The 13,900-nt window shown below is 45.5% G+C and overlaps 1 protein-coding gene and 1 long non-coding RNA gene across 4 annotated transcripts in view; one reads left to right on the top strand and one right to left on the bottom strand.

Moving 5' to 3' along the window:
• The window catches only part of RNF150 (ring finger protein 150), a 288,106-nt gene extending 285,722 nt beyond the window's left edge, over positions 1–2,384 (bottom strand). For all 3 annotated transcript variants that reach the window (XM_019420208.2, XM_019420199.2, XM_053901229.1), the window contains exon 1: positions 1,901–2,384. In XM_019420208.2, the coding sequence (XP_019275753.2) occupies positions 1,901–2,384 (484 nt within the window). The remainder of the gene's footprint in view (positions 1–1,900) is intronic.
• Positions 2,385–2,486: 102 nt separating this feature from the next.
• Positions 2,487–13,900, top strand: part of LOC128776537 (uncharacterized) — a 50,577-nt gene continuing 39,163 nt past the window's right edge. The window contains exon 1 of the long non-coding RNA XR_008421662.1: positions 2,487–2,601. This is a non-coding gene — a long non-coding RNA (uncharacterized LOC128776537). The remainder of the gene's footprint in view (positions 2,602–13,900) is intronic.

Genomic DNA, 13,900 nt, shown 5'->3' with positions numbered 1-13,900 from the left:
TTAACTTTCAAACTATTACTAAACCCTTTATTCCCACTATGTTTATGCTTATGTCCCACTAAGCATCATTTGTATGGAAAATCAGCTTTCTTTAAGAACAGGCAAGTCATCAATTGATCCAATGTGTTGGCAGTTCTGGAAAACCTTTTTAGACAGGAACAAATGATGCCTCTTTCTGTTCAAAGAAGCCAAGTTTAACATTTCATGCATATGCATAGAGAAACATTTAAAGAACCCCGAAAATTAGCTAACAATCTTTTTGGAATTTACAGAACAACAACAACAACAAAACCCTCCTCACAACCCCTAAAATCAAGGTTTAAATATTAAATGTTTATTTAAAGATACTTTATGTGACCTAAAGTGATCTTCCATAGTCCTCCAAATCCCTGAATATCATAAAGCTTAAGTAGTGCTCCTAGGACTCAATGTTGGGGTACAATCTGTTCCACCACAAAACTGTTGAGCTCAAGAAAACATATCAATTGCTCCCAAATGCTCTATCATAGCTTTTCTAAAAAGTGAACTGCCTCTCTCCTTCATTAATTAAGGGACTGCATTTTCTGGCCTATGTGTTAAAAGCACTGAACTTTCCCCACTCCACCTGTTTGTGTTAAGGTTGACAAGTTCCTTGTTGAAGACAGCTGGTGTTGATTACCAGGGACAGACCAATTCTATACTTCATTAACAGGTAATACAGCTCTCAGAATAAAACCTTGTCCCCAAGAATGCACCGCCGCCCCCCCAACAATACAGCCAAAGCTTGGTATTCCATTTCAGTAGCATAACTGTTTATTAAAACCTGGCTTTTAAAGAAAATGACATTTTTGATTACACAACTGTCAGAAAATGCATCTGTCATTTCTATTTCCTCCCCCTCCTTGGGGATGCCACAGCCTCAGCCCAGGAACCCCTCTGGGGAAGGAGGGCCCAACTCAAGGAGGCCAGACTGCTAAAAGTAGCTGATTATGCTGACAAGGCTGGAGAGGACTTTTTTTTTTTTTTCTTTTGGTTCCTACCTCGGAAGCACTGGCATGTCAGGCCCAAGGGTAAATAAATAGGAGTTTGGGGGCAGTAATCTATTTCTAGCCCTGGCACCCTGCAATCATTAAGAAAAGCTTATTCTTTCTACCCTGAAATCGCCTCATTCTTGCCGGAAAGAAAATCTTCAGCATATTTAACCTCCCACTCAGGCAAAGGATAATGAAATACTGGAAAAGTAGGCATAACTTTATGGCCACCATGCTCTTCTTGGCAGGTTGAGGATTATTTACCATCGTGTCTCCCTGTCAGCTTCTCCGACTGCCACAGAGCACAGGACTTTTATTATTATTTATGATGTACGTCAACCCAGCAGGGGGGAAACTCTTAATCTCCCAGAGCTGAAACCTGACTTGAAGGAGCAAGTTAGCGGCGGTGAGCTGCCAGCACCAGTAACCCTACCCACCGCCTGACACAGAAACGCCTGCATCAGTAGTATACCTGATGCACACACGGGTGCAGAGCTGAGTTATCAGATCTACTGGTTCCAAACAGGTGCGGGGCAGGTCCACAACTGAGGACAATACGTGAGCCCTGCCCCCAAACTTCACCTTCCAGATCCTTCTCGGAAGTTAGCCCACCTCAGCTAACCCACGTCCGACACTTGTCTAATCCGAACACACTCTCCGGTCTTGGTCCTCCTTCCCCCGCGATCCGATTAGTCCTCCCTTCTTTGTAAACCCCCTCGAAGTAACGCAAAGCAAAACTTAATAGGTCCGAGGAACAGAGATGCGTCTTCCGCGCAGACCTCCCAGAAAGGAGCTAGAAGGCGGGCGCTGGATCCTTCTCGGAGCCTCCATCCCCTGGGGCTCCCCTCCCCCCCGCCCGCGTCCGCCGCGCACCCGCCCGGGCCACTTACCTGCATGGGACATGGTGATGGTCTCGTTGGTGTTGGAGCCCACATTAAAGATGACCACCGCGGAGGCGTTCTGCAGGAAGGCGTTCCGGATCTTATCCTTGTACGTGCAGTTGCCCTTGGGGATGAGGGCTATCCAGTTCTTGCCGTGGGCCGGGGCGGCGAACTTGGTGTTGGGGTCGCAGGCGAGGCGGTCGTGGGCCGAGCTAGCCATGACCACCTCCCCGCGCGCGTCCTGCTTGGGCGAGTGCTCCCCGTAGCGCCCGCACTCAGTCTTCTCCGTGTGCAGCTCGGTGCCGCCGCCGCCCGCCACTCCGGGCCCGGGGTCCGGCGCGGGCTCCGCGTAGGTGATGTTCACGAAGGCGGTGTACCATTCCTCCTTCTCAGCCACGGTAAAGTCCAGGCAGAGCAGATGCACGAAACAAAAGGAAAGCAGCCATGTTGAGAGAGCCAGACTGCGGCACGCTTGGATGAGAGACATTGCCATCTTTATCCGCCGGGGCCCCCTCCCCGCCCCCCGCGCCCTCCCCCCGCCCCGTCCCTCCTCCCCGGCCCCGGCCAAAGCCGGGCCGGCGGCCTCTCCTCCTCCTCCTGCTCACTCCCGGGCCCGCGGGCCCGCGGCCGGGACGCGCAGCCGCCGCGGGGGCCAGATTCCGAGCGCGGGGATGGCGCCGGCCCCTTCCCCTTTCAGCTGGAGCTTGGCGGTAGCATTTCGCTTCACGGGTGCTGGAGGGGCGCGGGTGGAGGAGGCGCTTGGGCTTGCGGAGGAGTCCAGCTGCCGAGTGTCCAGCTCCTTGGCCCGGCTTCTGCTTCTCTCATAGGGGTGGCAGGGGCCCCAAGAGCGTGCGGGGAGGCGGCTCCGCGCGCTCCGGCCCCGGCGGGGGCGGGCGCGGCTTCTCAAAGCCCGGGGTGCTGCCGAGGGTGTCCCGGCCGCCGCCGCTGAGCGCTCGGGCGAGCGGATCCCGCTGCCGGCTCGGCGGTCGCTTTCTGCCGCGTGCCGGGTCCCTCGAGCTGTGGGCGCTGCGCTCCTCGCTCCGCCGGGTGGCCACACCGGGGACACACTTGCCGGTGGAGGGGAACCTGGGGGCAGTGGGAGAGAAGACAGAGGGGAGAACGCGGTCTGTGTGTCTGTATATGTTTGTGTGTGTGTATAATGTGTGCGTGCAAGGAGGAGCTTAGTGTGATGTCAAAGATTCTGGGCTCCGCTTGCCACGCTCCCTCGGTCTCTCTTGATGGGCAGCAGCGACCCCTGCCGGGTCTCAAATTCAACGCGATCTTTGATTTGGTCCAGGTGGAGGCAAAGGGGGAAGCGACCCCTTGACGTTTGAGTACAGGAACGACTTCCTGCGCGTTAAGTATAGCCAAAGAAGGCGCCTCTCGTAAACAGCCTTAGCGTTTGCAGGAAGAGCCGAAGTGAGCTCCCTAATTATCCATCCTAGGTCTAAAGGGTAGGGCAAGTTGGTAGCGAGGACTTAACAACATCACACCGGGGCTATCTTAGGGCCGTGACTACCAAATAGAAGTGTGTATCAGCATCACGTGGGGCCTGTTGAAACGGAGACTGATGGGCCCTGCCACGGAATTTTCGATTCACTAAATCTGGGTTAGGGCTCCAGAATACACCTTTCTGACAAGTTGCCGGGGGAGGCCAATGCTGCTGGTCTAGGGACCACTCTATTGGAGTAAAGGCAAGTGTTTCTTTCCTCCCATCTGGAAGCAAACAGGTGACACGCTTTCTTATAGAACGGGTGTTTTCTGTATAAGAAACTGGGTGAGCTATTTCTCCACTGTGGTTATTTGGGGTGTCGTGACTGGTAGCACAGGACTAACAAAGTCAGCAGGCAAGGAAGGTTTCTTTGGGTTATTATTATTTATGGTGTGTTCTCCAGGTATATGTAGAGATCACAACTAGTCAGGGGAGACCACAGCCCCTTTAGAAGAATGTTCTCAAAACTGACACAGCACAGCCCCTTATCATTTCAGTGTTCGGATGGTTGTTCTACTTTAACAGTTTCCTTGACTTGAGGTACCTGCCGTAGAAAACTACATAATATATGTTATGGTTCTCAGTCACTCGCATTAAACGTCCCACCTGGAGTTCTTTCAGAGAACTCAGGACTCGGTGATAAAAACCAACGTCCACCTTTTCCGTAAGACCTTAACATGTTTACAGCTTTCTGTTAATAACAGTCCCCCAGCACAACTTCTCTTTTCCCAGAAGCAGTACAAACAGCTGGTGGCTGTTTGGGAGAGCAAGGAGCCCCAGCTATACCAAATTAGAAGCAGGCACAAGGAGATCTACTTAGACGAATTTGTCTCTATGGTATTTGATGTGCTGGTTTTGTGTGTTTTCCTGACTTGCTCATTTTAGAAAATAGGATTCTAGGCAATTGGGACAGTGCTTTTTATAGTACCTAATGCCAAGGAGGCAGGCATGGAGATTGCCTGGCTGTTGGTCCCTGAACCACCAGAGATCTGAGGGAACAGTCCATTGGCTGAAAACTCCCAGCTAGTTTCTGTACAGATGCCCTAGCAAACCAAGGTGGTTCCCCAAACCTTTTTATCTCTTAGCAGTTTTTCTCCAGCCACAACACTTGGAGAATCTGTATAGTTAAGAATGCATGACTATGGCTTATCCTTTCTTTCTCTTAGAAAAGTTAGAACCTGAAGAGATGACAGGGTCAAGGAGGCAGCATCCTGGCTGGGAAATTGATTAATTACAGGAGCAGTGGGCAAATAAGTAAAATATTGAATATAATGGGAGACAGGTTTCTTAGTGTTGGAAAAAATTTTACAAATCTGGAAAGAAAGGAAACCCTGAAGAACCCTGAGGCATTGGATTAGATTAAAAGTAGGTGTGAAATCACACACATATACACCATAGCTCTCTTCATTCAGAAGCTAGAAGCAATGGTTACATCAAGTGGCCAACAGATCTTGGTTTCCTCCAGTAAAAGGAACCAGGGCTTGAGCTGGGAAAGTCCAGAGTAAGTCTGTAACTCTTACAGGGCAGTGCTCAAAGAATGATGGGAACATGCCAAAAGGACATATGAGCCAGCTGGATGGAGCTCCCACTGGCCAAATCTGGGACAATTTGAGTGTCAAAATAAAGAATGATAGTAACTGATTATAACCTGTTGAATAAAACAGGAATCTATGAATCTGTGTTAATATAAATTAATCAATAAATATTGATAGAATAAATAAATATACGGGGAGAAGAGACAGCTCTTCCTTATGGCTGACTTCGAGCTATTAAGATTGATGAAAATTGAAAGTCACCATTCAGTAGTGTTGATTAATTCAGTCTGGAGTTTGTTTTTTTAATGTTTATTTATTTTTGAGAGACAGAGACAAAGTGCGAGTAAGGGAGGGGCAGAGAAAGAGGGAGACACAGAATCTGAAGCAGGCTCCAGGCTCTGAGCTGTCAGCACAGAGCCAGACGCAGAGTTCCAACTCACAAACCATGAGATCATGACCTGAGCCAAAACCGGGTGCTTAACTGACTGAGCCACCCGAGTCTAGAGTCTTCAATGGATGCTCAGAGTGGTGGGTGGATGTTTGACGTACAGCAGGATGTTAGCCTAGTCCTGAAGTATCTTCTGAAAAAATATGGATTGATTACAAGGGGGAAATCATGAATTTTTTGAAGAGAACCCTGGAAAACACCAGATTGACCAGGTGAACAAAATGAGCATCACCAGTCGTGGAATGAATTATACCACGTGGCTCCCCGTGTGCTGTGCTGAAAAGAGCACAGCATCATTTCTGTCACAAGTCTTGCCAACAGCATATGGCCTGTATCTGAACGTGGGCAAACACTGGGTGGACCCAGGCTGAGAGGCATCCCATAAGGGGAAATGTCTGCATTCTTTAAAACTCTTGAGCTTATGAGAGACAGAAAGAAGAACTAATCGATCCAAATTGAAAGAGACTCAAGAGACATGACAACTAAATGCAACAAATGATCCTGGATTGGCTCCTGGACCATAAAGGAAAAAGAAACATTTGGACAAAAATTGAATGAGACCTGTGGGCTGGATGGCAGTGTCTTATCAATGCTGATTACCCTATTTGGATGAGTATATTATAGCTTGGAGAAGAAGGTCCTTGTAGGAGCACATGTACTGTGAAGTATTTAGTAGTGATGAGGCATTCTGTCTGCAACTTGCTCTTATAAGGTTCAAAAAAAAAACAAAAAAAAACCACCAAAAAGTAATGATAATCTGTCTATAAGATCTTGGTTTCCACAGCCGCTATTGTAGAGAAGCTAGAACCCAGTTAATGATAAAATAAAAAGTCGAAAGTCCACTTTTTTAGGGGGAGTAATCAGTTTCCAGCTTTGTGCTAAGGTTTCTCCTCCTGCACAGCCCTTCCTTCCTTCCAGAAGCATTACTTGACACACTGAGCTGGGAGTACACTAGGGAATAAAGCAAGTAAGTTTTTTGCTTTTGTTTATTCTGGGATGGAAGAAACAAATTCTTTCAATTTTAGGTTATGGCAGGTAGTAACAAATGCTATAGAAAAAATGGCAGCAGTGAGAAAGGGCGACCTGTTTTATATAAGGTGCTATTTTACATCAGGATCAGCTGCTGTGATGCCATGACCTTTGAACAGAATCCTCAAAGTAAGGAACCCATGTATCTATTTGGGAGACTGGTCGTACCAGGAAGAAGGAAGCACGAACACAAGGGCCTTGAGGCCAGATTGTATTTGCTGTGCTTGAAGAAGAGCAAGGAGACCACCAAGGTTGGAGATGAGTAAGAGAAAGAGAAAAGGAGATGAGGCCAGAGAGATGGGCGCCCCTCATACGAGGCCTTGTAGTCCAGGGTAAGAACACTTTGGATTTTATTCTGAATGGGAGGAAAAATCTTTGGCGAGTTTTGAGCATGGAAATGGCATAGTCTGACATGTTTTAAAAGGTTCATTCTGGCTGTGTTGGTGCATGTATGGCACACTATAAATGGTAATTCAGGAAGCAGGGGATAGTGACTTGTGCCACGAAGGTGGCAATGAACAAGGTGAGAAGTGATCCTCAATATATTGTGAAGACGGAACAAACAGTATTCACTGGTGCATTTGAAATGTGGTATGAAAAAAAAGATAATTTCAGAAGGTCTCTAGAGTTTGGAGCCAAAGAAACTGGCAGAATGGAGTTGTCTTTTTCTAAGATGAGAAAAGTTGTCAGAGGAGCTGGTTGAGGTCAGAATCAAGAGTGTTGAATAGGTTAGGTTCAAGTTGCCTAGAGATACCCAAATGGCAATTTCATATAATTTGCTTCAGCATAGAATCCCAGGAGGAAGATTGCTGGATCAAAGCACAGGAACAGTTTTTAAGTTATTGACGCATGCAGGATGGCTAAATTCCGATTCCAAAGATTGGCCTCTCTTCATATACTGTGTCCCAGAGTAAACTGAGCTCCCTAAAATAGTTTTTGAAATATCACCAGAAGGCAGTTTAGTGGTGAGTCCCAGCCTAAAGGGGGACTCTTTCCTCCAGCCAAGCAGCCCAGGCCAAATAGAATTTATAAGTTTCTCCAGGGTGGAGGTAGGTCTGACTTAAATGCATGAAACATGTATGTGCCTGAGTCAGAAACAAAGAGTAGCCCCAGCAGAGAATGGCAGTGCCCCATTTCTCCAAATGTTAGCAAATAGGACTTTCCTTACAGAGCATTCAGCCTTGACACTGCTTTTGCATCTTGCCATTAATGTGCACTGTGTGTTCAAAAGAAATTCTACCATAGACTTAAAAAAATTTTTTTTATGTTTATTTATTTTTGAGTTAGACAGAGTGCAAATGGGGGGGGGGGGGGCAGAGAAAGAGGAAGACAGAATCCAAAGCAGACTTCAGGCTCTGAGCTGTCAGCACAGAGCCGGCCACAGGACTTGAACTCATGGACCATGAGACCATGACCTGAGCTGAAGTCAAATGCTTAACTGACTGAGCCACCCAGGTGCCCCTACCATAGACTTTTTAAATTTTTTTTTAATTTTTCAAGTAATCTCTACCCTCAACATGGGGCTTGAACTCACAACCCCAAGATTGAGTCACATGCTCTAGTGACTGAGCCAGCCAGCCATCCCTCTACTGTAGATATTTTTTATTTCTTAGTATGTATTTCTTTTTGAAAGAGGGAAAGAGAGTGCCTGCATGAGTGAGGGAGGGGCAGAGAGAGGGAGAGAGGATCCCTAGCAGGCTCCATGCTGTCAGCCCAAAGCCCGATGTGGGGTTTGAACCCAAGAACTGTGAGATCATGACCTGAGCCGAACCAGGTGCCTCAATCTACCACAGACTTTTAAAAAAAACTGAATGCAAACGTTTGAAAATACAGTTCCTCTTACATGTACATATTTTAATAGTTTAATACAAGTTTCATGTGGAAAAGATTGAATGTACAGGGTTTGAGCCATATTGTCCTTTTAATTTTACACTGATTATAATTTTAGGAAATTGGTGCCCATTCAGTTTCTCAGTATAGGTCCTTTTTTCACAGTAAGTTCCTAAATAACTATTCCCGTGACTGAAAAGGAGGAAAACCCTCCAAAAATATATCCCACAGGAATGTGAAAGGGGAAGAATCCTCAAACTATAATAGGGGATTCACATGCCCTTTTGTGTAAGGGCTGGCATAATTTTTTAAATTGATATTTTAAGCAGAAACATCCTGTGTAACTGCGTTTCATATGTTCTGTCCTAAAGGTATTTTCCTCTTCTCCATCTTCCATGTTTGTTCAGGGCAATGTGCTGGAGTGGAAGAATGGGAGATTTGGTGCCAGGCAAACCAGGATGAGGATCTCAATCCTGCCACATGGGCAATTTTACTGTGCTGAGACACAATTTTCTCTTTGATACTGGAGTGATTACACCTCCTCCAAGACCTGCTAGAAGATTATTTTGTGTGTGTGTGTTAATATTTACTTATTTTTGAGAGAGAGAGAGATAGATGGGGAGCAGCAGAGAGAGCAGACAGAGGATCCAATGTGGGCTCTGCACTGACAGCACAGAGCTCAATGTGGGGCTCAAGGTCACAAACTGCAAGACCATGACCTGAGCCGAAGTCGGATGCTCAACTGACTGAGCATCCAGGCATCCCTGGAAGAAGAGTCTAAAGGGCAATGAATATTGGGCACATAGAAGAGTGAGAGAGACTCCAGGACAGGTCAAGACAAGAGGAATAGAAGGGAATGAGAATCTAGAAATTTTAATGTCCAGAAAAATGTAAAGAAAGTCAATGTATTCGTTTATATATATGCAGTCACCTAGCTTGTGTTAGTTCCTGTGCTGGAGGCTAAGAAGAATGCAACAGGGGACCCCTTTCAAGGAGTTCAGAATCTAATTTTGGTGACAGACATTATCATCCAAGGGAATTGTGAAGGTATAATGTGGTAATTATTTAAACAGACGTGTAAGGGGGCGCCTGGGTGGCGCAGTCGGTTAAGCGTCCGACTTCAGCCAGGTCACGATCTCGTGGTCCGTGAGTTCGAGCCCCGCGATGATCTCGCGGTCCGTGAGTTCGAGCCCCGCGTCAGGCTCTGGGCTGATGGCTCGGAGCCTGGAGCCTGTTTCCGATTCTGTGTCTCCCTCTCTCTCTGACCCTCCCCCGTTCATGCTCTGTCTCTCTCTGTCCCAAAAATAAATAAAAAAACGTTGAAAAAAAATTTAAACAGAGTGTAAGAAAAATTCAGTGAGAGGTGAGAGAAAAAAAAAAAATCTACATAGAAATGAAAACATGCAGGGAGGAATGAACCAGGTTGATTGAGTATCACAGTTAGCAGAGAGAATTTTACCAAGAACTGGGCTTGTGTGGATGGTCCATGCAGGACACCCTACTCCTGCTCATATTCCAAGCATCTGCTGAAATGTCTGATGATAGTAATCATCAATACATGTGTTAAATAATATATAGTAATGAAGAGTTGCAATTTTTGAGCACTTAATATATATATTTAGGCACTATTTCTTTTCTTTCTTTTATTTATTTTTTTTAATTTTTTTTTTAACGTTTTATTTATTTTTGAGACAGAGAGAGACAGAGCATGAACGGGGGAGGGGCAGAGAGAGAGGGAGACACAGAACCGGAAGCAGGCTCCAGGCTCTGAGCCATCAGCCCAGAGCCCAAGGCGGGGCTCAAACTCACGGACCGCGAGATCATGACCTGAGCTGAAGTCGGACGTTTAACCGACTGAGCCACCCAGGTGCCCCTTCTTTCTTTTTTTTAACTTTAAATTCTAGCTGGTTAACATACACTGAAATATTGGTTTCAGAAGTAGAACCCAGTGGTTTATCACTTACATACATTACCCAGTGCTCATACCAAGTGCCCTCCTTACTACCCATCATCCATCTAGCCCATCCCCCACCCAGATCCCTCCATCAACCCTCAGTTTGTTCTCTGTTGTTAAGAGTCTCTTATGGTTTGTTTCCCTCCCTCCTCTTTTTTCCCCCCTTCCCATGTGTTCATCTGTTTTGTTTCTTTAAAAAAATTTTTTTGTAATGTTTATTTTTGAGAGACAGAGTGCAAGCTGGGGAGGGGCAGAGGGAGAGGGAGACACAGAATCTGAAGGAGGCTCCAGGCTCTGAGCTGTCAGCACAGAGCCCAACGTGGGGTTTGAACTCACGAACCATGAGATCAGGACCTGAGCCAAAGTCAGATGCTTTACCGACTGAACCACCTCAGTACCCCTCATCTGTTTTGTTTCTTAAATGCCACATATGAGTGCAATCATATGGTACTTGTGTTTCTCTGACTGACTTATTTCACTTAGCATAATACATTCTAGCTTCATCCATGTTATTGAAAATGGCAAGATTGCATGCTTTTGATGGCTGAGTAATATTCCAGTGTGTGTGTGTGTGTGTGTGTGTGTGTGTGTGTGTGTGTGCGCGCGCGCGCACCACCTCTTCTTTATCCTTCCATCACCTGATGGATATTTGGGCTCTTTCAATAGTTTGTCTATTGTTAATGCTGCCATAAACATCGGGGTGCATGTAGCCCTTCAAAACTGTATTTTTGTATACTTTTGGTAAATACCTAGTAGTACAATTGCTGGATGATAGGGTAGTCCCGTGTTTAATTTTTTGAGGAACCTCCATACTGTTCTCCAGAGTGGCTGAACCAGTTTGCATTCCCACCAATAGTAGGTGCTATTTATTCTAAGCATTTTACGAAGACTCTTATTTAATTCTTGCGATGACTCTATGAGGTAGGTATCATCGGTCCCATTACATAAATGAGGGAACAGAAACTCAAAGCAGTGGAGTAACCTGCCTGAGGATATGCAACCAGCAAGTGCAGGAGTGGGGATTTTATTACCAGAAGTCTGACTAGAGACTATGGGCTTAGGAGCTGTACTACTGCCCTTGGTTTTCTCTTTGTGTTAGATATTCACCATCCTGCTCCTTAACTTGACTCCATTTTGTAACTCCGCTTCTTCTGCCTCTGGCTAATTTCTTTGTTCACTCCAGCCAGCCTGTGTTCACTTTTACCTCCATCCACAGCCAGCTTACCACCTACTGATGATGGGCTGTCCTGCTTCTTTGAGACCATGTACTAGCTACACAGGCAAAGCGGGAGAACTTCCAGAATCCAGCAATCCCAGTCACTTCTGCTACAAGTGCTGCAGATGGAAACGCAAGGTTATGGAAAAGTTTCTTGGAGAGTGTGCAGGAAACTAACGATACTCATTTCTTTGCTCTTTGTTCCCTTACCAATTTCTCAAATTTCAGAACAATAGCAAACTTTGCTAAAAATAACCTTTTTTCTTTTTTGCTCCTTTGAATTATCAAATGAGTTCCTCTTATTTCAGTCTTTGATGTAATTCTGACTTTTAATTTGGGCTTCTTTGCCCTTCTCATTAAACAGAACCCTTCCAAACAATTTTATGGCATGAAATTTTTTGAGTGACTAAAGTCAGCCTAGAAAAAATTCACTTGGGACTTGAGCCAAAACCAACAGAAAACTTTTTCACCACAATACATCTGTTTCTTTTTTTCTTTTTCATATTATTTTTTCATATGGTTATTAATTTTTTTCCAAGTGATTATGTTTCATTGGGGACATTTTCCAAAACTGGCTTCATTTCTATTTCTGTGCTTTTAAAGATCATCTCACCCTCTTTCACCAGAAAGCTGGATGGGAGAGGATGTATCTACAGGACAAGAAAGACATTCAGAACATTGCATGCTGACCGACCGTGACTGCTGTTAGACACAAGCAGCTTTCAATGATACTTTGTCAGGATTATTGAAGGGGAAAGAATCCAGGCCTTTTCCTGCCCTTTCTATTTGGCTGTTTGGAGGGATGCTTTTATAAATAGTTTCCCTTTTCTGATGAAGCCCATTGCCACTGGATGGGTGAACAGCAACCGGCACAATTGAGGGAGACAGACTTAGGCCTGAAGGGCACTGGTGTCAGGTCCTAATCCCAGCTCGGTGCCTAATTTGCTATTTAGGTCAAGTCTGCCGGACGACTAATCACTCATTTGGGCATACTTTCCTCTTGATACTAATTCCTAAACACCCATTGAGCTGTAGTAATAGAGACCCCTCCCAAGACGACAGCATTCATGTATTTCCACTGACTGATTCTTCCGCCACAAAGTGAGGACACCAAAAAGGAACAAGGGATAGAAAATAACGTTTGTGTATTTTCCCTCATAAGCGGGCCCTCTGCCTGTTGTTATGTATGTTATCCAGGCTGAGTTCTTGCCACAGTGCTACCAGTGACTAACGTGACAGCTGAGACAATCCCTTCAGAGTCTCTTTTCTCTTCTACAAAAAGAGGGTGTCAGAACTGACGATTTCTACAGACCTTTCCAACTCTCCCTTTCTGTGGATTTAATGATTCTCTTAAACAGGTTGCATACGACTGTGTATTTCCTTTCCTGTTATTGTTGCTGTTTAGGCTTGACTCTATTAGGGTCTCCAAATGGATCCCAAGAACTTACTTGGAATTTCTAGCTGCTCAGTGCTCTTGACAAAAGAAGAGGCCTTCTGTCTTTGGAAATGATTTCCTCTTTGAGTATGGTGGGAATGAAACTTCGAGGAAGGTGACACCAGCATGGCCAGCCAGTTCATCCAGTTACACCATGGAGAGCACTGGGGTGACGGGAGTCAAGGAGAGTTCCCACTCACGTCTACTATTATCATTTATTATCAGAGATGTCACTACTGAGCTGATTAACTTTATATGTAGGATGTAAGGCCCACATTGGCCCTTCCCAGAAATGCTACCATGTTTCTCTATCAGTTCACTTTCCACTCCTCTTTAAATATTTTAGTTTCTTATTCTTAGTATACAATCCCACCACAAATTTGAATGAGAAAAAGGAAGACTTAAAAATTTCTCATCTTTCCCCCATCTGATCAAAAAACAATCTACTTTTACCGCCATTTTATCATTCACTGCTGTTTAAATGCAGAAAACACCCTCCAGCCTATCAAGGCCAACTCTTTTGCTCATAATCTTATTCCCTCTTGCCTTCTCTAGGACTTGGCTTTCAGAATTATCCCCTTCCTCTCCCACATTATTAATCAATTCATTTTAACTGGAGTATAGGCACATAAACATGCTCAAATATCACCTAAAACACTTTCCTACTGGGGCGCCTGGGTGACTCAGTCGGTTGAGCATCCAACTCTTCGTTTTGGCTCAGGTCATGATCCCAAGGTTGTGGGATTGAGCCCCAAGTTGGGCTATGTGCTGAGTGTGGAGCCTGCTTAAGATTCTCTCTCTCTCTCTCTCTCTCTCTCTCTCTGTCCTCTTCCTTGCTGACACACTCACTCTCTCTCTCTCTCTCTCTCTCAAAAAAAAAAAACAAAATGAAAGCAAAAAACTTTTTCTGCTCCCCCAGCTACTACCTCATTTCCTCTCTCTTTTCATAGCAGAACTTTTCAGAAGCAATGGCAATAGTAACTGTCACCCCATTCCGTCCTCTACCCACTCTATTCTGTCTTCTGCTCAGCCACTCACTGAAAAGTCTCTGGTCTCCAAAGACACCGTTT

This window comes from Panthera pardus, unplaced genomic scaffold (genome assembly GCF_024362965.1).
Source record: "Panthera pardus isolate Hobbes unplaced genomic scaffold, ASM2436296v1 HiC_scaffold_13, whole genome shotgun sequence".
Lineage (NCBI taxonomy): Eukaryota > Metazoa > Chordata > Mammalia > Carnivora > Felidae > Panthera > Panthera pardus.
Note: the sequence above shows the minus strand (reverse complement) of the source record. Positions and strands in the feature narration are given on the sequence as shown.